The sequence below is a fragment of the Sorex araneus genome, chromosome 5 (genome assembly GCF_027595985.1).
Source record: "Sorex araneus isolate mSorAra2 chromosome 5, mSorAra2.pri, whole genome shotgun sequence".
Classification (NCBI taxonomy): Eukaryota; Metazoa; Chordata; class Mammalia; order Eulipotyphla; family Soricidae; genus Sorex; species Sorex araneus.
The window spans coordinates 88,462,095-88,487,816 of NC_073306.1; the positions used below are offsets into that span (position 1 = coordinate 88,462,095).

Sequence of the window (25,722 nt, forward strand, 5' to 3'; positions counted from 1 at the left end):
CTAGTAGAGGTTGTGCTGGGCACAGTAGTGGGCACACAGTTGGCGATGGTACTGCAGGTGGTAGTCCTTCACCAGCTTGCCCAGGATGTAGAGGAACTCCTCAAAGCAGATCTGGTCATCTTGATTCTTATCTGCTGCCCGGAACAGCTCCGTGATGTAGTAAGGCTCCTTTCGGCCCTGAAAGGCAGACAGGCTGAGAGGTCAGTGACCCACTCTCCCCGGCCCTGGGCCAGGACTGAATTGGTGGGAGAAGGACCAGGAAGCTACATAATGCTGTGGACAGAGGACTGGTGGGTGAAAACTCATCATTCATGCCATGAAAGGATTCTGGAGTGCAATAGCATCAGGCTTAAGAGCAAAAGTGCAGTGGGCACCACAGCCGTCAGACCAGGGGCTGTACGGACAGCAGGGGATATAAGTGGGCACTCTTTGCTGCTTGTCTGTCAACAGCAGCTGAGAGAAAAAAAAAATCAAGTAGCCTGGTGCTTCCAGACACACTTCACGCCCCGCTGCAGGAGCTCGCTGCTCAGACCTGTCTCCAGGCTCTCTGCAGGGACGTGCCGAGGGCAGGCTGGACTTTCTGCCCTCACACCAGAGCATCTCCAGGACAGACCTCACAAGGCCTGTTGCGTACACCCTAGTCCTAGGGCAGGGCCAGCAGCAAGTGGGTGAAATGTCTGCTAGCTGGGGCACATACCTGGGAATGCCTGTGACACTTCATGTGTGTCCATTAAGGAAAGTGCAAGATTTGGGGAAAGGAAAAGTCCAGGACCCTGGAGCCACCAGGGGTCCTGGAGCAGGTGTCCCCAAGACCCATGGCATGCAGCGTGGGGGAGGGCATCAGGGAGGAAAGCAGCAGCTGAAGTGTAGGAGCAGCATGAAGAGTTGGGATCAGAGATCAGTAAGACATGGGGAGCATGGGGCAGCGGCAGGTGTCAGTGAGGTTTGGCTGGGGGACACGACGACCCCTGTGGGAATCCCTGTGGAGGTATCAGAGCAGGAAGTCGCTGCATCTGGGAGCCGCTCAGCCCTCCCGGCGACTGTGTACCCTCCCCTCCACGTCCCCCTTTCTACTGCAGATGTTCCCAGCAAGTCTGCAAAGCTCATTGACTGGACAACAGCTGCCAGCTTCTGCCAGGGGCTGGGTCGCCCCCTGAGCAGCAGCCCCACACAGCCCCTAAAGATAGGACAGACTCCCAGTCCCCCCAGTTCCCCCTGTAACCTCACAGCAACATTCCAGTAAATGAGGGCATAGTGACTTCCAATGCAGGGGCGGAGCAGGGGAGGGGGCAAACTGACCACAGGGGGTTTTATTCTGGAATTCAATGCTCTTGTCCACTAGAGATTATATCAGAGGCCCTATTTGGGCAGAGGACAGTGACACACAGACCCAGCTGTGACGTTTGCGATCCCCAAAAAGCCCACTCAGGATTAGGCCTGAGTGGGGAGAAAAAGTGCAGGCTGGGCCTCCAGGCTGATGCAGAGGCTCCAGCAGCCCCAGGACGTGCATTTCTACCCCACCCACATCCCACTCCCACCCAGCAGGGGGGATTCTCCCCAGGGGCTGGGCCCGAGGGGAGGGTAGGCTGGACCCCAGGTTGAAAGAGTAGATGTGGGGCTCTGTGAATGGCTGGAGGGACTGAGGGGTGAGGAAAGGTTGGCGTCGTGGTGTCTCAGGAAGCAAGAGACACCACGCTCTGGGGTTTAGCGCCAAGCACCAGGGATTAACGATGGTTGGTCTGGAGTGAGGCCAGGCAGAGAACTTTGAAGAGGAAAGAACAGGCCCTGCCAATGGCCTCACTCCTACCCTCTCCTCTCCCTCACGCTCCCCGGAGGAAGCTCTGCGGAGGGAACTGTGCTACAGTTCTCTCATCAAAGCAGGAAGTCCCACTGCACCTTCGCTCTGCTCTAGAGCCTGGTGCTGGTGCACTTTCAGATCCTCTCATGCACAAGGGGTGAGTTCTTACCCGCCCCCTCATTGACCGTACCCCAAACCAGTCCCATGGGCCCTCCTTTTCCCCACTGGCCTGACCCACGCACCAAGCTGTCCATGAAGCGGGGCACGTTGTCCAGGAGCAGGGCCTTGAGCTCATCCAGGGACAGCGTCTCCACGTCCCCCTCCCGGGCAGCATAATGGTGGTAGCAATGGATGATTTGGAAGAGGGATTCCTCCACGGGCGTGTCCATCAGAGCAGGTGGCTCCGCCCAGGACAGGGGGCGACACTGGCACTGTGGGCAGGTAGTTGGCGTCAGCAGAAAGTCTAGGAGGAGAGAGAAACACCAGGCCAGCCAGGCACTTCCCTTGATGATCCTCTCGTGACTCCTGCCAGCACGGCTCTGAGTGCCTGCCTGCACGGAGCTGTGCTCTGGGGATTCAAGACAAGGCTCTTTCCGAGGATCACAGCTGTGACCTGTTCCCTACTTCCCCTGCTGTGTGTGTGTGTGTGTGTGTGTGTGTGTGCGCGCGCACACACACACACACACACACACACACCACTTCAATTTAGATTAGACCCTAAGTCAAGGGGCTGGAGCAATAGGATAGCAGGTAGGGTACTTTCCTTGCATGGGGTTTGATCCTCAGCATCCCATAGTCCCTGGAGCACTGCCAAAAGTGATCCCTAAGCATAGAGCCAGGAGTAAACCCTGAGAATCACTCAGTGTGGCCCCCAAAAATACAAATAAAAGGGCCTGAAGTCAAGAATGAGAAGAAACTTAATCTAAGGCAAGAAGCATTAACAATGGAAACATTTGTTAACCCCATCAGAAGGTAAGCCCAGCAGAAGATAAGATCCCGGTTCTCACAAACCACTATATCCCACCAACACCATGTGTTTCAGCATTAACATAAAGATGTTTCCCAGACCGTTCAGCTCTGCTTGACATGCTGTTCTTGTCTTCTTCTCTTCAATGGCTCCCACCACTGCCTTGGAAGGGGTCTGCACACCATCCTGTGTCCCCTTTAGCCCTGAGCCCCTGTAGCTCTCAGAGCCTCTGTGCTGGGTGGACTTTTGCAGGAAAGCTGGGCACCTATCCTGGTATGGGGCACACAGGTGAAGGACTGATACCCCCCACCCCCTGCTCCCCACTCCTTCTAGAGGAGATAGGAAATCTCACTTCTTATTTTGGGGAGACAGGACTACCCTTTCGGGTCACCTGCAGATTCTCTGCAGATAAGAACCAGTCATAGTGACAGGGGGTTCCCACAAATATGGATTTTCCCAGGCACTAGGTGAAACCTTTGATACATGATACCTCAGAGACATAGGCATCATCACCCCCATTTCCTGAGGAGAAAAAGGAATCCAGAGAGGTACAGTAAGAATCCCAGAGACACACCTAGAGTTGATCCAAACCAATGTCTTGGGCAACTGACCCTGAAGACAGGTTTTTTTTTTTAATTTATTTATTTATTTTTAATTAGTGAATCACCATGAGGGCACAGTTACAGATTTATACACTTTTGTGCTTATGCTTCCCTCATACAAAGTTCGGGAACCCATCCCTTCACCAGTGCCCATTCTCCACCACCAGTAAACCCAGCATCCCTCCCACCCTCCCCAATCCCATCTCCCCCCACCCCACCCTGCCACTGTGGCAGGGCAGAGGGTTTCAGACTCCTTGGAGACACGGTTAGTACTTGGACCTACCTTGTGCAAAGCCTGGCCAGCAGACGTCTCTGCTCCCTCACCAGAGCCCAGTCCCACAGTCCAGCCCAGCACCACAGTTTTCTTGAGAGTTCTGCTGACCTGCGGCTGTTGGATGAGGCTGCTCCGGGTCCACGGCCCTGGCTTGTGACTCGTCCTAGAGATCTCTGGACACTCAAGCAGGAGGCAGTGGATTGAGCAGAGGCCCCGCCACCACACATCACATGCTGCTGTCCTTTGTTTCTGTCCACTACACAGCCAATGTTGTGACTTCTCATGGGTTCATCAGCAGCACAAAGGAGCCTTAATTGCATTCCTGAGCTGATGTCACAGGACACTGACTTCCTATGATTAATTCAAGAGAAGGACTCACCTTCCCTCAGGGCCCGAGGAGCTGGTCTGAGGATGTGGAGCTGCAGATGGTCACGGTTTCCATCTCTGGCCATGGAGCCCCTCCCCCCAGCTCCGAGTTTGGGTGGTGTCACACAACTTGAACACATTCTCTCCAGGGTGTACTCCATCAATTAATGAACCCCCTGAACTCCATAACCCTGCTGCAAATTCATCCAACAAATACTTCTGGAGTACCGATAGTGTGCCAGGCCCTCTCTGAGCACAATAGTGAGACTTGGGGCCAACTCAAAGAGTGGGGATGCGTGGTGGGGACAGATTCACACAAGAGTACCATGTGTTGTGAATACTATTAATTCTGTGACATGGGGCAGGATCTCCTGGGCACCCAGAAAGAAGTCCTGTTTGCCTGGAGATGGAGGAAGTGTTCTGTAGGAAGATGACCTTTAAGTTGAACGAAGAGTCCATTATAAAGGGAAGCCCAGAGACCAGACAGAGAAACCAGCACTGACAAGTGTGCAGTCCGCTAGGGTGGGGCTGGGAACTGGCTATGAAAGTTCACAGGTTCAAGCAGGACTTGAGCATAGTGGAGAGGCAGATTGGAGACCAACTGTGAAGGCCTTGTATGCCAGCACAGAGCAGAGACTTTGTCCAATGCACAGGAAAAAAAAAAAAAGGCAAGTACAGGCTTTAAAAATGTTTGGGTGATAAACAGGAAGTGAGAGCAAAGCAGTAGAACAGCTTCTTTGTTTGTTTTGGGGCCACACCTGGTGTGCTCAAGGGTTACTCCTTGTTCTGTGCTCAGGAATTACTCCTGGTGGGGTTCCAAGGACTGCATGTGATGCCAGGGATTAAACCCAGTTTTGCCGCGTGCAAAGCAAGTGTCCTACTTGCTATGTTATGGCTCCAGCCCCAAAAGTTTTGTTATAATCAACTACAATGAAACTGACCCTACCACTCTAAGGTGGACCAGAGATCTAGCCTGGCTTCCACAAAGGTGCCCTCCTGCCTCTCAAGACAGGTGTCCAATCATCCTTCATCTCAAGACCCCATTTAAACAGGCTCTGAACCTCACAGCTTTGTCCCCCTTCATTTCCCTGGAAAGGAGTGCACAGGCTGTTGGGTAAATATACCAGAAGGTGGCGACAAAGGTCAGTTCTTTGAATCAGAGAATCATCTCGAAACCATTAAGAAAAAAATTATGGAGCTACTTCAATTAAAACCTTTAGTTGACTAGGGGGCCCGTCATCTACCCCACATGTTTTTCTTGGCAAATAAGGGCTTCATAAATACACCTTGTATGTTTCTAAAATAAAAATGGAGTTCAAATTTCTTAAAGGTAAATCAACTTGGCAGTGCCAAGTTGGAGCTGCAATGAATTTTAATAAATACCTTTTTAAAAAAAATTTGATTGAATCACAGTGAGATACAGTTACAAGCTTTCATGTTTGAGTTATATCCATACAATGATCAAACACCCATCCCTCCACCAGTGCACATTCCCCACCACCAATCTCCCCAACATGCCCCGCTTTCCCACCCTCTCTCTGCCTCCATGGCAGACAATTTCCCCCATACCCTCTCTCTACTTTTGGGCACTATCTTTCACTGTTAGTGGGAATGCCGACTGGTCCAGCCTTTCTGGAAAACAGTATGGACATTCCTTCAAAAACTAGAAATTGAGCTTCAGTATGACGCTGCAATACCACTTCTAGGAATATATCCCAAGGGTGCAAAAAAAGCACATTAGAAATAACACCTGTACCTATATGTTCATTGCAGCACTGTTCATAATGGCCAGATTCTGGAAATAACTCAAGTCCCTGAGAACAGAAGACTGGTTAAAGAAACTTTGGTACATCTACACAATAAATACCTTTTTTTCAACCATGATTCCCTTGGGAAATTATCATTTAAAAAAGTCACTGGGGCTGACAGGCAATACAGTGGGAAAGGCACTTGCTCTGCACAGAGCTGACCTGGTTTTATTCCCATTTGGTCCCTGAGTACTGCCAGAAGTGATTCCTGAGTTCAGAGCCAGGACTAGGCCCTAAGCATTGCCAGGTTGCTGGGCCAGCCAATAGTTGATAGTCAATAGTCAAACAGTCGAACCGAGAGGGAAGGTGAGGATTAAAAAGACAATACAACTCTTGAGAGGGCTGAGTTCTGATGGAACCGCAGCACTGATCTTTATTTCAGACAGCCTTTTATACATCTCTATCAGGAACTTGGCAGGTAAAATCATCATTCATAGTTATTCAGGATTGTTACAAAGAGCACATGCTTATGATCATAACAAAGGTGAGGAACATAGTGTAGTGAAAAACAACTTGTTCCTAAATTAATAACACACAGAAAAACAATATTATTATTTCTGTGATTTACCATAACTGCAGTAGGTGTAATTTCTGTAGAATCAAAGTACATCTATTTCTTGTTAACATCCATGCAGACTTTGAGTAGTGAACTATTAACTTCTCTATGGGCTTAGTTTTTCAACACAATGGCCACTCCACTTAATTGGGGTGGCGGGACAGAGAGCTCTGCCAAGTATTCTTGGCCCTCGTTCGAGGCAGCTCCAGGACTATGTCCACTTTAAGACCCTGCGTAGGCAGGCAGCTCCCCACACCAGGTGAGGCCCCAAAATGAACAAACAAAAAAAGCAACTGATTCAAAGCAGTTCATTGAGAGCCAGGGAAGAAGCTCAAGTGGAAGAGCATATGACTAGCACATGTAAGACCCTCAGTTCAATTTCTGGCACTGCTGAGTGTAACCATGCTAGTCCCTGAGCACCATGCAACCAGGTGAACACTGAGTTTTTCATGTCGGCACTATTGGACTGAGCATCTCTGAGAGTGCTTTCAGGTTTCTTGAGCAGTACTGAAGGTGGCTAAGTGCCATTGTTTTTGGTGTGTGTGTGTGGGGGGGAATAAAGCAATACATGGAGAAGTGTTCACTGCTGCGGTATCTATGGCCAAGAAAGAAAAAATAAAGTAAAAGCTTCAGATCACCTAGTTAGCAAATCTGGTATATCAATATATCCTTAAAAAATTACCAGATTTTGGGACCCTCTGCTCCTAAAGACTTTGATTCCAGAGGTCTTCTAACCCATTTTGGCATCCAGAGCAGCTTCCTACAGCAATGCACTGGGACTGTGAGCTGGGCTACAACTCCGCGCTGCCTGGGGATGGATTTTTCCCTCTCCACCCTGTTTTTCTGCACAGAAAATGGCGGTGGCAGCAATATCCACGTGGTGAGAGCCACCTTCTAAGACTCCTAACCCAGAGGTATACGGTTTTTACAGCTTGTGGCTCACTGGCAACCATGGGAAGTGGATGTTACCGGCACGCCCTTGGCCCAGATAAATCCGGAGCTGCTGAGTGCAAAACAGACCCTCTGCGCCTAAAGACTTTGATTCCAGAGGTCTTCTAACCCATTTTTGGCATTCAGAGCAGCTTCCTACAGCAATGCACTGGAACCGTGAGCTAGGCTATGCAATTTCTGGCAGAATTTTCCCTGGACTTTATACAGAAATCCAACTTAACATCTCTTAATTGTCAGCAATGTGAAATGGTTCTTTTTTAGCAGGTCTGACTTTGGGGGGAAACTCCAAACAATAACAGTGAGTTTTTTGTTGAAATATTGAAGGCAATCAAAGTAGCAGCTATTTCTCTAGACTGTGAAGTAAGCCATAGCCCCACGCCAGCCAAGAAGAGGAAATATCCCTCTTTCCTGGTTGTTTCCCATTTTCGGGGAGAAACTCACCGTGGCGTCCACCATATTATGAGGTATACGGGAAGGGGGATGAGAAAAAGAAAAAGGGAAAAGAAAAAAAAGATTTATGTACTTGGAGCAGTGGGACTACATATCTCTTCATTCTAAGCAATGGAAAACTAATTATCAAATGCTTCCTTGGTAGTAGGGCTGTCTTTCTTGGGGGGAAACTCCAACAACAATAGTGAGTTTTGTGTTGAAATATGGAATGTAATCAAGGCAAAGAGAAAATGAAGTGAAATTCATCAGTTACGCAGTTGGGGGTGGGGGGGCGGGGGCGGGAGGTATACTGGGGTTTTTGGTGGTGGAATATGGGCACTGGTGAAGGGATGGGTGCTTGAATATTGTATGGCTGAGACATAAGCCTGAGAACTTTGTAACTTTCCACATGGTGATTCAATAAAATAAAAAAAATAAAAAAATTTTTTTAATTACCAGATTTCTCACTTTTTTTTTTTTTTTTGCTTTTTGGGTCACACCCGGTAATGCACAGGGGTTACTCCTGGTGGTGCTCGGAGGACCCTATGGGATGCTGGGAATTGAACCCGGGTTGGCCACGTGCAAGGCAAACGCCCTACCTGATGTTCTATCACTCTAGCCCCCAGATTTCTCACTTCTAAAGAATTCCATTCCTGACCCACACATTGTTGGGGAACAAATAAGAGATTCATGCTGTTTTCCTCTTCACCTGCCTTTTTTTCATTCTGGTACTGAACATATACTGGTACTCACCAGTTTCCTCCCATTCACCAGCATTTTTCCACTTAATGCTGTGGTGTGGACATCTCACAAATAGTCAACACTAGCCTGCTTATTGGTTTATTGATAAGTACAACAGTGATCATTTGTATATATCAAATTTTGTATGCCAAAAACAGTAACAACAAGTTTCACAATGGAGATGTTACTGGTGCCTGCTCGAGCAACTCAGTGAACAATGGGAGGGCAGTGCTACAGTGCTACTCATTCTTGGTAGACATGTAAATTTCTTTAAGTCGATCCATTCTAATATACTCTTAATAGTGAATGATATTTAGATTTTTGCTAAGAGTGCTGGGGAGAAGAGGGACAGAAATGAATTGATATATCCAGACCCTTCCAATAGCCATTGTGTTCTCTGGCTAGACTAGAGATGTCACCCACTTCCTATACCCATATGAGATGCCCAGAAACACCAGGTTCACAGCAGCCACACACATGCCAGGGCCTGGACACAGGCATCATGGCCACAGTGAGACACCAGACACCAGATACAAGTGGGATTCCTGCAGCCACAGCTTCCTTCAGATGGTAGAGACAGAAAGAGTTCCCTAGCTATCTATGAAAGGTAATAAACAACTTCCAATGCTATGTACACTATATAAAAGTTTTGCCAGTGAGGTTTATACTTTCCTGTCCGTTCACATTATTTGCTAAACTTTAATTTCAGTTTGAAGAACTCTCGTAAGCAATTTATGTAAGGCAGGTCTAGTGCTGATAAACTCTCTTAGTTTTACTTGCTGGGAAAACAAAAAGAAAAGGCCCTAATGGATTTATAGATAGATTCTACAAAACATTTTTAAAAGAAAAAGAGAAATCCTTTACAATTTTTTTAAATTAAAACATTGTGATTGACAAAGTTGATCATAATACAGTTATTTCAGACACACAGTGTTCCAACACCAATCCCACTACTTGTGTGACCTTCCCTCCACCAATGTTTCCAGTTTCCCTCCCACCAGCTCCCCCACAAGTGTTTCCCCTGAAGCATGTGTGTAACAAATTTACTATATGTTGCTCACTCCAACAAAATTTAAAGGAATGACAAATGGAATTATCAGAAAATAAATTAATAAAAGTCAATTTGTGATGATTGATTGTTATATGATTTAACTTATATTCACTGTCATCCCATTGCTCATCAATTTGCTCGAGTGAGCACCGGAAATGCCTCCATTGTGAGACTTGTTGTTACTGTTTTTGGCATATCGGGTACGTCACGTGTAGCTTTCCAGGCTCTGCTGTGCAGGTGAGAAACTCTCGGTAGCTTGCCGGGCTCTCTGAGAGGGGCGGAGGAATCAAACCCTGGTCGGCCGCATGCAAGGCAAGTGCCCTACACGCTGTGCTATCGCTCCAGCTTAACTTATATAAATAACATTTTAACTTATATAAATAAAGAAATGTATATAAATAAAACTTATATAAATAAAGAAATTTACATAGTTTAATATAATGCCTATTTTCATTTACATAAATAAGTTTTCAACCCCAGCACCTAAAATATTATTAGATTAAATTTTATTTTGTACTTGATTCTCATTGTGGTAATTATCATGTCTTATCTGTCATTAATAAAATTTAAAAACATTTTCTACATTAATAATTAAAATATTGCAATAAAAAATCTCTATGGATGTAAAAAAACTGATAACACATAGAACATTCAATATAATGGAGATGCTGATTCACTAGTAAAGATTGTCTTGGCATAATTAAGAAAGGAGTAAACATGTCTTTCTTAATCTAGTACAGGGCAACCATAAGCACCATGAATGTGTGCTGTACTCAATACCACTTGCTGGGAAGTTTGTCCTGTCCTTTAAAGAAGTTCTGATCAAAGTAGTCCCCACCCCTCCCTTTCCTTTCTCAAATCTCCCCTCCTTTCCCCTTTCCTCCCCTATCTATCTGGTCTCCCCCCACCTCCATTTTGTTAGGATAAAACCCAAATTTCATCTCCAGCTCCTTGGCTTGTGCCTTTATGTTGGACCTGTTTGCTTGTGGGACTGCTGGGGGAGGTTTCAGGCTAGGGTTTATGGTATCCTACAGCCATGCCTGTCACTCCCCATACCCCAAATTATGGGGAAAACCTAACTTTCACCCGCAGACACCTGTGACTTGTGCCTTTGGTTTGGACCATTAAGTTTGACTGGCTGAAGTTCCTGCTTATTCCTCTTGGTCTGGAAGCTTTGTTTGTGAGGAGGGGTGGGGGTTGGGAGGGAGGCACCCAATGGGTCCTCTGGCTTCCCCTTCCCTTCCCTCCCCTTCCCTCCCCTCCCCTCCCTTCCCTTCTCTTTCCATCCCCCACAGATGAAGGGTTCACTCTTTCAAGACTAACCCTCTATCTTCCCTTGCCAATCTCAAGTCTGGGGGGAGAGCTTCACCCGAACTTTCAGTGAAGGGCTTCACTGAGTTCTTCTTGGGTTCAATTAATTTTCCAGAGCAGTTCACAGTATGCAGAGAATATTTTATTTACGAGATCACTGGTTTATTATAAAAGGACAAAATTCAGGAACAGTCAGAAAAAAATGCATGGGGAAAGCACAACATTGACCCCAAATGTCTTATATTTATTTTATCAACCTAGAAACTTTCTGAGCCATACCCTGATGGATGTTTTGGAGACTTCATTACATATAGGCATGATCAATAAGCTCTTTGGTCATTGGTGACTCATTCCACCTCTTCTCTGCTTTGAGAACAGGAAGATGGAATAAAACTCCCAATCCTATAAGCAGGTGGTTGCTTCTCTGGCAGCCAGCCCCAATCCTTAGGTGAGGTCCAAAAGATGTCTTACTAAGAGAGCAAATGAAACCTTAATCACTTAGAAAAGCATTAATGGGCTCAGACTCAGAAACAGGACAACTGAGTTTAAATCACAGCAACCTACGGCAAAGCATTTAGAATAGTGCCTAGAACAGAACAAACCTCACTAAGCTTTAACCAATCTGATAAAAGTTGTACTTAAAACTGTCTTTCTCTATGTTTACGTAGGATACATTTATAGAATTGAAAACATGGCTAGCTAGTGCCAAACTACCTTCCATTCTAGTTGCACTAACTTACTCTCCCACTAGTAGTGTACATACTCTTGTGCCTTAGCCCTGAAGGGAGACGGACTGAGGTCCCTGTAGGGAGGACCAGTAATCTTTATTGTGGGCCAGGAAGAAGACTGACTCTTGGTTTTCCAAACTGCTGGCTAACATTGCTGCATTCCACCAAAACAGCTCCACCTAATTTCCCCTGGGCCATAGTCCAAAGTTCCTTCAAAAGCAGAAACCCTGACTTTAGACCAAATTCAGAGGAGAGGAAATGGGTTCCAGCCTCACTGGAAAGGCAACGGTGAGTTTTTCTCTTTAACTTGAGAATAGACCACGGAATCTGAGGAAGGGTTTGCAGTCAAGTGAGGGCTCTTTTTTTCTGAAACTTTGAAAGTCATATTGGCATAGGTGAGTGTCTCCTGGGATGATGAAGGCTGTGGAGGGAAACGGGGGAAGAGGAATAAATGAATTCGATGTTGGAGGAAGGTATATCTTTACAAGCAATTTGGAAGCACGGGTTTGGGAAGACCCCAAGAGATCTGAAGACCCTCTTCATGGATTTACTTGTCCAAGGCCAAGAGAGTATTTAGCTCTAATATGTGATCAGAGCATAGAAGGACTGCTGCAGGGGACCTTGAAGACCCCAGAAGTCTTGGAGTCTTCAAGATAAGACTCTTATCTTTGAGAGAAGCCCCTGGGAGTCTTACCTTGGCTGGAATTTCTGAGTAGGGATCTAGCTGAGGTTCCAGGGCTTGGGAGTGAGAATGACCTGCCAGAGCACCAGGAAGAAGAGGCACTACTCTCAGCAAAGGACCCGGGAGGACTCAAATTGCTCCCTTTCATGCTGGGTGAAGGGGTGGGAAGGCGAGGAGGTGTCTGGGATGGGGAAAGGGGGCCAGTGAAGGTAGGCAGAGGGACTTGAAGGAATGAAGGGCTCTGAATAAACTCTGCAGCTTTTCCACCCCTGTTATTCACTCAAACCTAGCTCTCTCCAAAACCCTGGAGGCAGAAGTGTCAGTCACCTCTTGTAGACCACTTACATTTTCGGTAGCTCTTCAAGAAGAGGAAGCCAAGAGCCAGGAGTAGCAGCGTCAGCAGAACCCCAGCAAAAAATGCTAAGATCAAATGTTCTAGGTTGCTTTGGCTAAGAAAGGGAGAAAGGATTGGAAGCTCTTTCCCAAGGGAAAAGGGCAGCATCTTCTTGCAATGGGTCAATGCAGGCGTTTTTCTGCTTCGTCTACTTGGTTTCATCCAGTGGCTTTTCACTTTGTACTTCTCAAGTTCCAGATACATTTGAGCCTTCAGAAAAGCTGTGGGCTTTTGTGTCTCTCAAAATTTTTTCACAGATTACCCATTTGCCAACTATCAACACATTTGATCAACTATCAATGATAAGCATAGGGGATTTGTGGCTCTTTTAAAACCTGCAGACTCCAGCCTAAGAACCACATTCTGGGAGTCAGAGCGATAGTACAGGGGCAGGGGGTAAGGCACTCACTTTGCCTACAGCCAACTCTGACTCCCTCCCTGGCATCCCATATGGTCCCCTGAGCACAGAACCAGGAGTAAACCCTAAATATAGTTGGTATGACCCAAATTCATTCCCATATGCTGCCTAAAAGAACTACATTTCCCAGAATAAAAATGGTTTTTTTCCTAAGGGTGGGGGAAGAGGTTGTGGAGGAATGCTCTGGTGGAAAATGCAGTATGCCTAACACCCCATCGTGAATAATGCTGCCAAAAATAATTTTCATTTTTTTATAAAAAAATATTTAGTAGTTCTGGTTCTGGTTCTCTCTCCCCAGACCTCCCTCCCCAGATCCTCGGGGCCTAAAATCAAACACCATGTGACACAAGAGATGGGGTGAGGGGGGCCCCCACTCACATTGGACAGGCCTCGGAGCACCGAGCAGTGGTCACAGGGAGGTGGGATACAGGAGCCACTGTGGAGTGCGTGCTGTGTTTCTCTAGGAGAGAACATGAGGGAGGTTAGCATGTCTGCCAGTGTTCACCGATCTGTCCAGCTCAAGATAATGCACTCTAACCAAGCTAGCTGTGAAAGCCATGATGGTGACCACGGCTCTGTAAAGAAGAGGATCTGGCTTCTTTGAGTGTGGTCCTTTAGCAGAAAAATGGGAACTTCAGGACCGGACATGTGGCTTATACGGTGAGCACATGACTTCCATACGTGGGGCCCTGGGTTTGAGCTGCAGCACCATGGGAAAAAAATTAGAACTGAAACTTCAGTTGCATAAGAGAAAGAAGAGGCTACTGCTTGCAGCTCCTTCTGTACTAAAGAAAAAGGGCCACACCTTGTGGGGCTCAGGGGTCACCAGGGCCACTGGTGCTCATGATGTCCTATGTGCTGAGATTAAACCCGGATTGTGTATGCTGCCTGCTTCCATGTGTTACTTTGATAAAACTGTGAGTCTCCCTCAGGAACTCTAAGGGGACTCTTAAGGAATTCTGCTCCCTCTTGTTAAAACAGAATCTAAAAGTGAAAACCCAGAACTAGTACTGCCCAGTGACTTTGGGATTTGCACCTGGGCACTGCTGTGCTATCACTATTTGCTCCTGTGCTCACAGGGCAACCACTGCCAAGAACAGAAGGCAGGGGACAGAAGGTAAGAGAAGTGGACTAGGTTCCCATAAGCCACCACATTCACTAATACTGAACACAGAGAGATCCTTCATGCAAATTTAGATGCTCAAACTGTTCTTACTGGTTTCCCCTTTTGCTTTTCTCAGCACATGATTCTTCCTCATGGTCCAATCTGACACTTCCAACTCCAGAAATGTCCTGTTATGACCCACCAGTGAGCAGTTTCCAGTAACCTTAGTTCAATTGAGCTCAGCAGTGAGGCAAGCAGTGGCTTCTATCCTGAACTTACCGACAGTGGTTTTAGATTTTGAAGCTATTCCACCCATTCTATCTTCTCCTGTGAATAAAAAAAAATGGGGGAGGGGAGAGGGACAGTTAGAGAGGTTAGAAAGGAGAAGCAATGAAACTGCTCTTTTTGTTGTTCTTTTTTTACTTTTGGGGTCACTCCTGGTGATGCTCAGGTGTTACTCCTGGTTCTGTGCTGTGGAATTACTCCTGGCGATGCTGTGGGGACCATATATGATGCCGAGGACCAAGTCCGGGGTCATCCATGTGCAATGCAAATGCCCTACCCACTGTAGGTAGTGATCGGCCCCTGAAACTTCTATCTTAATATTAAAACAAGAACAGTAACAAGGAGAGAGGGATAAGTCATGGGTTTGTGTTTTTGCAAGATTGGACTTTATTTGGAGCGATCCCTGCAGTTTCCAAAAGCCAGTTCTCTGTTTTGAAGGTCTAGAAATAAGCTCTTATCAGAACTTCAGTTGCACTCCCATACAGTTAAATTTTTTTCACTTTTCACTTTTTTCCCCTGATTTTATTGAGTGCTAAGTTGACATATTGCACTGCATTTATTTAAGGCATATAACATAGTGATTTGATAAATTCATACATTGTGAGCTCATTGCCTTACTCAGTTTTGTTAATCTCCATCACCTTGCATAGATTTCTTTTTCCTTGCTGTTTCCCTGTGATGTGAATTTTAAGATGTGCACTTGGCAACTTTCTCATATCTAATAATCATTTTGCTAACACTGTACATTCCACCCTCGGGAAGTTACTTCTCTTAAAATTATAGTTTTTTACCTTTTGATCTTATTTACCCATTTCTCTTACCCTTGACCCCAAACCCCACCTCTGGCTATGTTCATCTATTCTTTGTAGCTCTGAGCTTGGAAGTATTTAGTTCTACATATAAGTGAAATATTTAATTTGTCGGTTGTGCATTTTTAAAGTTAGCTGAGATACTTCTTAATATTACCCTTAAAAAAATTACAGTAATCAGAGAGATAGTACGGCGGGCAGGGTTCTTGAACCTGGGTGTGCATGTGGCCCACCCAGGTTCAATCCCTGGGACCCCATATAGTCCTCTGAGAACAGAGTGATCCCTGAACACAGATCCAGGAGCAATTCTGAGAACTGCTGGATATGACCCCAAAACAGACAAACAGAAATTTAGGATCCACAATGGTGCTTGGGGACCGAGGGCTAACACGACTAAACTTCATGGTGCTTGGGATTCATTCACTACTGGAGACAGAACTCAGGGTCTTTAAAAATTTCAGAGGCTCCAATTTTACTTTATATTTAGACAACCCCAAGATAAAAATTTGGGGAGTTTCCTAGGGATACAGTTGTAGTAGAATAAATGCCTTGCAGGTGTGAGCGCTGGGCTCAGTTCCAAGCATAGCCCCAACACTAAGAGCTATGCCTGGCACCACAATGAAGTGTGTAACCCCCACCTCCATCCCATCCCCAACATTGTAGAAGCAGCACAAAGAATTTTAGGGTCTGCTTTATGTTCCGCATATGAAGGTAACTTCTAGACCACACAGGCCATCAACTACTTATGTGCTTATTTGTTCAGCTCTGAGAATTGAATCCATTTCCAAATCCTTGGGCTTGATAGAGGGGTGGGGAAAGAAGGCCACCTTTTCCTGCATTAATTACACCAGTAATAGCAGTGTTGTCACGGTTCTTGCAATTGACTGTTCTTTTTAAAATGACACAAATGCAACATGAAAAAGAAAGATCCCAAAAGAGAAATTTCGTGAGAATTCTTAGCCATGAGAATAATAAGTGACTCTATTAGTTTGGGACCAGTTATAATACTGTCTCTAGCATTTTTGCTTCCTCTGCTCATTTGTCAGCAGTGGTCTTTGTAGAACACTCTGAAATATTTGTGGATTGTATTTTCCTATTAAAGTATGTGTTTGCGGGACTGGAGAGATAGCACAGCGGGTAGGGCGTTTGCCTTGCACGCGGCCGACCCGGGTTCAAATCCCAGCATCCCATATGGTCCCCTGAGCACGGCCAGGGGTAATTCCTGAGTGCAGAGCCAGGAGTAACCCCTGTGTATCGCCAGGTGTGACCCAAAAAGAAAAAAAAAGTATGTGTTTGCACTATACTATGAGCTTTTGCTAAGGGATAAGTGAAAAAGAGGATCACAGAATATTTTTAAAAAATCAATTCTTAATCATCATATGTAACTCTGAATTTACTATCCAAAATGTCACCAAAGAAATGTCCCCAAAGCCACCTTTTAAAAAGTTGTGCCATAGTATAGTATATATTATACTGCATATTTGAAAGTTGTCAGGAGAGTAGATCTTAAAAATTCTAAAGACGGAGAAAAATTTATAAATCTTTATGGTACCAATACTTATTAGATATAGAAACATCAAATCATTGTGCCGTACACCTGAAACTAATGTTCTATGTCAATTATACCTCAATATATACACAAATGTTGGACCACGCCATTACAACCTGTCACAGGCTAACAGATACTTAGAGATCCAAGCCAAACCAAGCAGGAAACACGTTTTTCTTTGAAACTACAACCCAAATATTTGACTGAAGTATCGATTAAAATAGAAAGTTCTATATATACCTTTACATCTTTTATACCAACTTGGACCTGGATCATTTTACCCATTATTTATAAAATCTATCAATGTATGCATCAATTCAAATACTGCCCTTACCCACAGCCTGATAAAATTATAAAAATTTTAAACAGCTAATAAGTAAGCAAATTCTCTTTTGGTGAAGTGATTGTTTTATCTAAATTAAAAGCATTGGTTTACCTTTTAAGAAAGAGTCTGCTCATCAGATACAGTTGCCCACAACTGGACTTCTCATTTGCTTCTGCTACTATGCCTATGGTTCAGAGATGATGAAATTATTATGGCTATGTGCCAAAAAGATATGTGTCCAAATTGAGAACTGTTTCCTCTCCATGTGGGGAGGAACTTAGTTATGACTAAGTATGTTTTACATTTTCAAAATTTCAATGCAGGTCAACACTGAATTTTTAATTCCATAATCAGAAGCTTCATTTGTATCCTATGATTTATGAATGCCAAAACATAGGCAGATAAAGGAAAGTTATTTTAAATAGCTTATTCTTCTCTTTTTATGTAGTAGGGGCATGTAGAAGACAATGTGATGCCAGATATAAAACCTGGGACTTTTATGGGAGAAGGACAGGAGTTAGGCTATTCCCTACTGTGATCTGGGGTTACTACTGGCTCTGTATTCAAGTGTGACTCCTGGAGATGCTCAGGGGACCATATGCTGTGCTAGGAATTGAATCAGAGTTCTTCAGTATCCCCGATGAAGACTTCAAAGTGAAAATGATCAGGATATTCACTGAATTGAGAAAAACAATAGAGGTGGGCTCCAATCAAAATAGAAGTATATGGAAATTTCTATCAGAAATTTCTAAACAACATAGTACATTAAACTAAAAAAGCAGAAAAGAGGGACTTGGCAGCAGTATAATAGAAGCTGAAGGATGAGATATTGTGCTTGAGGATATGTAAAAGAAATTACCCAAAAACAACAGCAGAGGTGGGCGGGGATAAGAGAAGGATCTGAGACTGCTCCCACAGCACCCACATGGAACACAGAGGTCTGTATGGGGCCGCATTGAGAAATCCACAGGACGTCTGCTAAACGTTTGCTAAAACCCACAGGACGTGGGACATGGGGCTGCAAGTAGATTTCAGAGCTAAGGAATACATCAGGGAGGGTGGAAGTGGTGAAGCCCAAACATCTACCTCTAAGAAACACGGAATCACATTCTGAAAATCAGTTCAAGGGAAAATTCTGTCCTTTTTGGAGAGGGGTTTTTGGGCACACCCAGCTGTGCTCAGGGCTCACTCCTGGATCTGTGTAGAGACATCTCTCATGGAGGGACTTGGGGACAGTGTGTGGTGGCTGGGATTGAACCTGAGTCAGGCTTCTACAAAGCAAGTGCCCTACTCACTGTACTACTCAGGCCCCCTAATTCTGACCATTTTAAGCAAAGGATAGAGCAGCAGTGGGTAGAGAAATACCGGCCTTCACAAAGCCAAACAAACAACAAAAACACGCCCCTTTCACCCAATTCACATCTGACTGATCATGATCATAGGATTCATAGCATTGTCCTCCCTCTGATTCATTTTTATAGCATGATATTCTCCAGTTCCATCTAAGTGGTTTTGTTTTTAATTTTATTTATTTTTTTCAGGAAACAGAAAATTTTACTGGAAAGTAGAGGGGAAAGGAAAAGAAACTCCCCATGTGAGGAGGGACTTAGTATAGGACTGAGTATGTTTTAAATTTTCAAAATTTCAATTTTCAGTAAGATTAGAATTCCAGATGTACACTACATGGTGCACTCACAGAATAGAATGCTTAAAAGAAAGTAGCAAAAAGAGACAGGTGGAAGCAGATCAGTCCTTCCTTTGATAAAAGATTAGTATCAAAGTAAAAATAGAGAAAATTAGGGAAAATCAAAGAAACAACGTCAAACTGCAGAAACATACAAAATCCTCACAGAAAATGGCAATTAATTTTGTTGATAATTTTCTTGTTATCTTGATAATTTTGTTGATAATTTTGATAAATTTGTTGATAAGTGTCAATGAATTAAATTCCCTAATCAAAAGGCACAAAATTAAATTCTGCTGCCTACAGGACACACCCAAGTCTTCAATATGAGTATAGATTCAGGGTCGTATGATGGAACACAGAGGAACACAGAGGCCTGCATGGGGCCTTGTGAGAAATCCACAGGACATTTGCTAATGTGGAACATGGGGCTGCAAGTAGATTTCAGAGCTAAGGAATACATCAGAATACACCAGAAAACAGCAATACATATAGTGGTAGCTTAAATGTATCAGGAAGAGTCACATTTGTTTCAGACAAAATATAGTTCAAACTAAAATACATAGTAATAGATAGAGATGCATTATGTATTAAGTCAGTGACAAATGCATCAGAATGACTAACTTCTTAACATATTTGTACCAAATAAAGGGGCGGCAAAGTTCTTAAAGCAACTACTAAAGTACTGGAAAAAATAAACTAATGGCAACACAATAATAGTAGGAGGAAACTTTAACACCTGACTCTTATCTTCCAACTGCTCAACCACAAAATGAATAAGGAAACAATGGTCCTAAATGCATGGTGGAAAGAACTAGGATTGATAGACAGGTTTAAGGCCTTTTTCCCTTCATACGGACACACGCGTGCGCACACACACGCACTCGCACACGCATGCATGCACATGCACATGCGAGTGCACACACACACACACACGCATGCATGCATGTGTGCGCTGATTAACATTCAAGAATCTCTTGAGAAGGACTGCACTCATTTGTGGAGTACAGAATAACATCGCATGAGGCTGACACCCAAGGACAGTAGATACAAGGGCCAGGAGGACTGCCCCATAGCTGGAAGACTGCTTCATGAGCGGAGGGGAGAAGGCAGATGGAATAGAGAAGGGATCACTAAGAAAATGATGGCTGGAGGAACCAGTCGGGATGGGAGATGTGTGCCGAAAGTAGACAATGGACCAAACATGATGACCTCTCAGTGTCTGTGTTGCAAGCCATAATGCCCAAAAGTAGAGAGAGTATGGGGAATATTGTCTGCCATGGAGGCCTGGGGTTGGGGGGAGGTGGGAAAGAGGGGAGGCTATACCGGGGATATTGGTAGTGGGGAATGTGAACTGGTGGAGGGATGGGTGTTTGATCATTGTGTGATTGTAACCCAAACATGAAAGCTTGTAACTATCTCACAGTGATTTAAAAAAAAAAATCTCTTCAGAACATAATGCTATAAAGGTATAAATTAACAGCAGAAATAAAGTTGGGGAATGGGACTCAAACATTTAGAGAATAAATAACACCACTGTATCAAATAGGAAATCAAGGGAGAAATAAAAATATTCCTGTAAGCAAACAAGGATGAAGATACAAGCCAACAGAACTGATGGGACATGGCAAAGGCAGGGATAAGAAGGAAGTTCATAGCAATACAGTTTATAGCGGGGTGGGAGGTGAGGGGGAAATTTTTCAAATTAAAAACGTAACCTCACATTTCAAGAAACTAAAACAACAAATGGAATCCAAAGTAAGCAGAAGTAGAAAGTTTAAAAAATAGTAATCTCATTAACAGTAATAAAATAATAAAAGTAAATGTGGAAAGATGTTACGTAGAAATCAAGAAGATAAGAGATCATGAAACCAAGAGCTGCTTTTTTGTTTTGTTTTCATTGGGAAGGCAGGTGGCCTTGCTCAGGAGCTATTCTTAGCTCCGTGCTCAGGGCTGACCTCTGGTGGTGCTGGAGATTCAAATCAGAGTTGGATCTGCCACAGCCTCGAACAAGGCAAATGCTTCACCTCCTGTACTGTTTCTTGCTTAAGAGAGGGATTTTCTTTTTTAAAGAATAAATAAAACATATGAGGGAAAAACAAGTTCTAAAATGTGTGAATCTGTATCTGTACCCTCATGGTGATTCACTAATTAAAGAATAAAATAAATTAAAAAAAAAGAGAGAGGGAGGAAACAAATCAATAAAATTTAAATTTTTACAAAAAAAAAATAAATAAAACAGACAAATACTTAACTAGATTTATAAAGGAAAAATAGAGAGAAACCTCTAATAAATCATATTAATAAATTAATGGGGAAAAGTTACAACAGATACCTTGGAAATAGATCACAAGAATTAGTATGAAAACCTTTTTGCCATGAAACTTAAGACTCTAGAAGTAGATGAGCTTTTTGAATTATTCAACCTCTGAAGACTGAATCAGGAGGAAATAGAAAATCGAAATCAACCATTTACTAGTGAAAAATTTAAAACAGTCATTAAAAAAATATCCAAAACAAAAGCACAGATCCAGATAGGTTTACTAGTCTACTGAACCCTCAAGAGGACATACTGTATACTTCCTTAAGCTCTCCCAGAAAATAAGAGAAACATGAATTCTTCCTAACAGCCTCTAGGAAGGAATATTACACTAACATCAAAACATAGAGAAATATTAAGAAAAGAAAATTCCAGACCACTACTATGAACATACTGGAGCGATAGCACAGCGGGTAGGGTGTTTGCTTTGCACGCAGCCAACACGGGTTCGAATCCCAGCATTCCATATGGTCCCCTGAGCACTGCCAAGGGTAATTCCTGAGTGCAGAGCCAGGAGTAATCTCTGTGCATCACTGGGTGTGACCCAAAAAGAAAAAAAAGATCCTCAACAAAATTTTAAAGAACTGAATTCAGTAATACCTCAAAAGGGTCCAAGATCAAGTGAGATTAATTACAAGGGCACATGGGTAATTCAACATATACAAATCAATAGTGTGATATATCATATTAGAAAAAGAACAGGAAATATTTTGTGATTTTTGGGTGGTTTTTTGTTTTTTTTTTTGCTTTTTTGGGTTACACCCAGCGATGCTCAGGGGTTACTCCTGGCTCTGCACTCAGGCACTCAGGAATCACTCCTGGTGGTGCTTGGGGGACCATATGGGATGCTGGGAATCGAACCCGAATCTGCCTCGAGCAAGGCAAATGACCTACCCACTGTGCTATCCTTCCAGCCCCAGTGATCTTACTAATAGATGCAGAGAAAGTTTTTTTTAGAATATTCAACATCCATCTCTGATAAAAAAAAAAAACTATCACCAAAATGGGGATAGAGAGAGCTTTTCTTAATACAATAAAGACCATATACAACAAACTCACAGCTAATACCATATTTACTGGTTAGTACTGAATGCCTTGCCTCTAAGATCAAGCACAAGGCAAGGATGTGTACTTTCTCCACTATTATTCAAAAAACTATAGCAATTTGGCAAGGAAGAATTAACCTTATTAAAATGAGCATCCTACCCAAAACATTATATAGATGCAATGCAATTCCTATAGCAATCGCAATGGAATTCTTTAAGGAGATAGAGTAAATGCTACTAAATCTGTATGGAACCATAAAACTCCCTGAATAGCCAAAGCATTTGACTTTGAGAGAGAAAAATGGGAAGCACTGCATTCCCTGTCTTTCAACTATTCTGTAAAGCAACTGTGATCAAAGCAGTGCAGCACTAGAATAAAAACAGATTCTCAGACAACTGGAAGAGAACTAAGAGCAGAAGTAAACCCTCAGATGCTCAGTTAATTTATGATAAAGAAGCAAAGAGCATTAAGTAACACTGAGACATTGTCTTCACAAATGATGCTGGGAAAACTGGTTATATGCATGTGAAAGATGGAATAAGATCCTGTCTCCCACCATATACAAAAATTATTTCAAAGTCGATTGAAAACCTCAGCATTAGAAGCAAACCCACTCATCAAGGAAACCTTTGGCTAAACTCCATGATGTTGACTTCAAAAGGGTCTTCAATGATTTGACTCCACTGGCAAAGAAAACAAAAGCAAAATTAATGGGACTCCCTGGTATTGGAATTCATTGCTACATTAAAAATTATGGCGACTGCAGAAGCTTAACAGTACATATTTATCAGTTCGGTTTCTAAGAATTAAAGATTTGGGCACAGGTGTCTCTGCTTCAGGTTCTCTACAGGAGGCAATTCAGAAACAGTTCTGGAATGTGGTTTTAGCAGAGGCTCAATGGGGAAGGTTGGAGCTGTTTTTAGTTTATTTGTTTGGAAGGGTGCACCTGGCAGTGTTCAGGACTTATTCCATTTGGCTTTGCACTCAGGGGTCATTCCTGAAAGGCTCTAGGGACCATATGGAGTGCAAGAGATCAAACCCAGATTAGCCACATGCGAGGCAAATGCCCTACCCGCTATAATATCACTCTGGTTCCTGAATGGTGGGAGTTCTCCACTCTCTCTATTGGTTGACAAATTCATTTTCTGTAGCTGGGTAATCAATGATCCTGCTTTTTCTAGACTGTCAGCTAGAATGTGTCCTTGGTTCCTCGAGGACTCCTGCAGGTCCTACAACATGGCTTGGCCACAGGGAGTTCTTACAACAGTCATCGCTTTCTTTAGCAGGGCCCTTACTCCCTCCCACCTGTAGTGACAGGAGCGACCTCTGTCAGCTTTACAGTACAAAGTAACCTGTGGGAGGAGCAAATCTCACCTTTACTTTATTCTACTGACAGCCACAGGTTCTATCCTACCCTTAGGGGGTGGGGAAGTCCCTGTATTTCACAGCATACCCTCTTGCCACATTTTAAACATATATTAGTAAGTATTCCATGTGTGAGGGTAAAATTGATGCCATGACAAGTTGCAGCTAACATTAAGTCTCAACTAAGCCTCAGTTTCTGTTTCCCTGGAGCAGGACTTGCAGTTTCTGGTAAACTCCCAGTTGAGTAATTTGCTGAGATAAGGAATTGGGCAGTTGGGTCTGGCTGGTCATGAAGGGTCACTGTACTCTCCCTAGAAACTGTTGCTAACCATTGCCTAATTGCTGACCACCATAGTAATAGGGCCGATGGTAAAAATAGACAAGTATTTAAATTGCCTCTTAACTCTGAACCCTATATAAACTGTTTGTGACTTGGAGTCAGGGTCCTTGTCAAGACTCCACTGCGCTGGATGAGACTTGGACCCTAGCTCAAGCTAGCGCTGACTTGGGCTAGTAATAAAGTTCCTTTGCTTTTGTATTATCGTGTGTGGACTGTGGACTTGGTCTCTCTGTAATTTGGGATGTGAAACTAAATTAAGAGACAGCAGGACTTACTGATGCATTGGATAGTAAGAAAGGGGCCAAGACTGATGACAAAGCTTTGGACCCTACCTATGGGCAAATGGGGCTGCTACCATCCGGTGGAGAAGAATATGGGAAGAGCAAACTGGGGGTGGAAATGAAGAGATCTGTCGTAGATTCCAGTTTGAGATGACTAACATGTCCAGATCGGCACGGAGACTTGTGTTAGTGCCCTGCCATTGTAAGGGCCTTTACATCTAGATCTTACCACTGGCCTCCTCAGGAATCTTACACTTCTATTTCCTCTCCTATCAACTTCTCCCTTTCCGTTTCTCTTTTACAAAACATAAACATATCCAAGACAGTCTAATTTCCAAACCAGGTCTTTTCTCTTTATGTAGCCAAATTTTAGAAAGAAAAACATTTACTTCTGCTGAGGCACTCCGGTCTAGGGTCCAGACCCTACCCCTCCAGAGAGCTGTGACCAAGAGCAGCACTGATCTTTAGTTGTCAGGTGGGTACATTTTATTTCACCTCAGCCTCCGTTTCTAACTCAACCACAGTTTTATTAACCCTCATGTATGAGATGTTCCTTTTCAATTAAAAGGTTGTTTAATGAGCCTCATTTAGTACTAAAGACTTATTTTTTTCAGGGTTTGTTCTTTTAGTTTCAGTGGAATATTTCTTCTGTTGAAGACTAATTCTTAGACTTTTCATGAATACTTGTCCACTCAAGGATTTTCACTACATCCATTACTCCTTTTTGTCCTTTAAAAAAAATTCTCCTTTCTTCAATTAGCCTTTTACTTCAGGGCTATTGTTCATTCAAGTCACATCACTGTCGCTGTCACTGTCATCCCTTTGCTCCTCGATTTGCTTGAGTGGGCACCAGTAACATCTCCATTGTGAGACTTGTTACTGTTTTTTGGCATATCGAATACACCATGGGTAGCTTGCCAGGCTCTGCCATGCGGACGAGATACTCAGTAGCTTGCTGGGCTCTCCGAGAGGGGCGGAGGAATCGAACGTGGGTCGGCTACGTGCAAGGCAAAAGCCTTACCTACTGTGCTATCGCTCCAGCCCCATTCAAGTCACATACATATTTAAAACATCTTCAAAGCCAACCTTTTGGCTACATTTGTCCCACCTAAGTCCTACTAATATTGCCTCATAATAAAACTATCTTTTTTTTTTTGGCTTTTTGGGTCACCCAGCGATGCTCAGGAGTTACTTCTGACTCTGCAGTCAGGAATCACTCCTGGCGGTGCTCATATGGGATACCAGAGATCAAACTAGGGTCGGCCATGTGCAGAGCAAATGCCCTACCTGCTGTGGCTCCAGTCTCATAAACCTAACTTTTAAGCACAACATTTAAGGACCCTAAATTCTTGCTTATTGCACTCATTTAACTGAGTATTTAAAAGGTTACACTCCTGAGGGCCAGGGAAAATAGTACAGGGATGAAGTGCCTGCCTTGCACATGGTGGATCCCAGTTTGATCCCCGGCACCTCACATGGTCCCCCGAGTACCACCATGAGTGATCCCTGAGCACACAGCCAAAAGTGAGCCCTGAA

The 25,722-nt window shown here is 43.9% G+C and overlaps 2 protein-coding genes across 2 annotated transcripts; both read right to left on the reverse strand.

The window, feature by feature from the left end:
* LOC129404972 (protein S100-A15A) lies at positions 1-3,858 on the reverse strand. The gene is made up of 3 exons (XM_055139920.1): positions 3,750-3,858; positions 2,041-2,261; positions 1-177 (listed from the first exon to the last, which is right to left on the reverse strand). Exons 2-3 carry the CDS (start codon positions 2,185-2,187, stop codon positions 1-3), a joined length of 324 nt encoding a protein of 107 aa, XP_054995895.1. The 5' UTR covers positions 2,188-2,261; positions 3,750-3,858.
* Positions 3,859-11,822: 7,964 nt separating this feature from the next.
* C5H1orf162 (chromosome 5 C1orf162 homolog) lies at positions 11,823-17,349 on the reverse strand. The gene is made up of 6 exons (XM_055140938.1): positions 17,261-17,349; positions 14,461-14,508; positions 13,455-13,536; positions 12,610-12,713; positions 12,277-12,338; positions 11,823-12,003 (listed from the first exon to the last, which is right to left on the reverse strand). The coding sequence occupies exons 2-6, from the start codon at positions 14,495-14,497 to the stop codon at positions 11,854-11,856; spliced, it is 435 nt and encodes a 144-aa protein (XP_054996913.1). The 5' UTR covers positions 14,498-14,508; positions 17,261-17,349; the 3' UTR covers positions 11,823-11,853.
* Between the last annotated feature and the right edge of the window lie 8,373 nt (positions 17,350-25,722).

Excerpts from the sequence above, each read along its gene's own strand:
- LOC129404972 (XM_055139920.1), bottom strand. The coding sequence starts at position 2,187 with ATGGACACGCCCGTGGAGGAATCCCTCTTCCAAATCATCCATTGCTAC. Across the intron at positions 178-2,040 it reads CCCGCTTCATGGACAGCTTG|GGCCGAAAGGAGCCTTACTA; the intron begins GTGCGTGGGTCA and ends TCTGCCTTTCAG.
- C5H1orf162 (XM_055140938.1), bottom strand. The coding sequence starts at position 14,497 with ATGGGTGGAATAGCTTCAAAATCTAAAACCACTGTCG. Across the intron at positions 12,339-12,609 it reads CTTGAAGAGCTACCGAAAAT|GTCATTCTCACTCCCAAGCC; the intron begins GTAAGTGGTCTA and ends GTGCTCTGGCAG. Across the intron at positions 12,004-12,276 it reads ACTCAGAAATTCCAGCCAAG|CCTTCATCATCCCAGGAGAC; the intron begins GTAAGACTCCCA and ends TTCCCTCCACAG.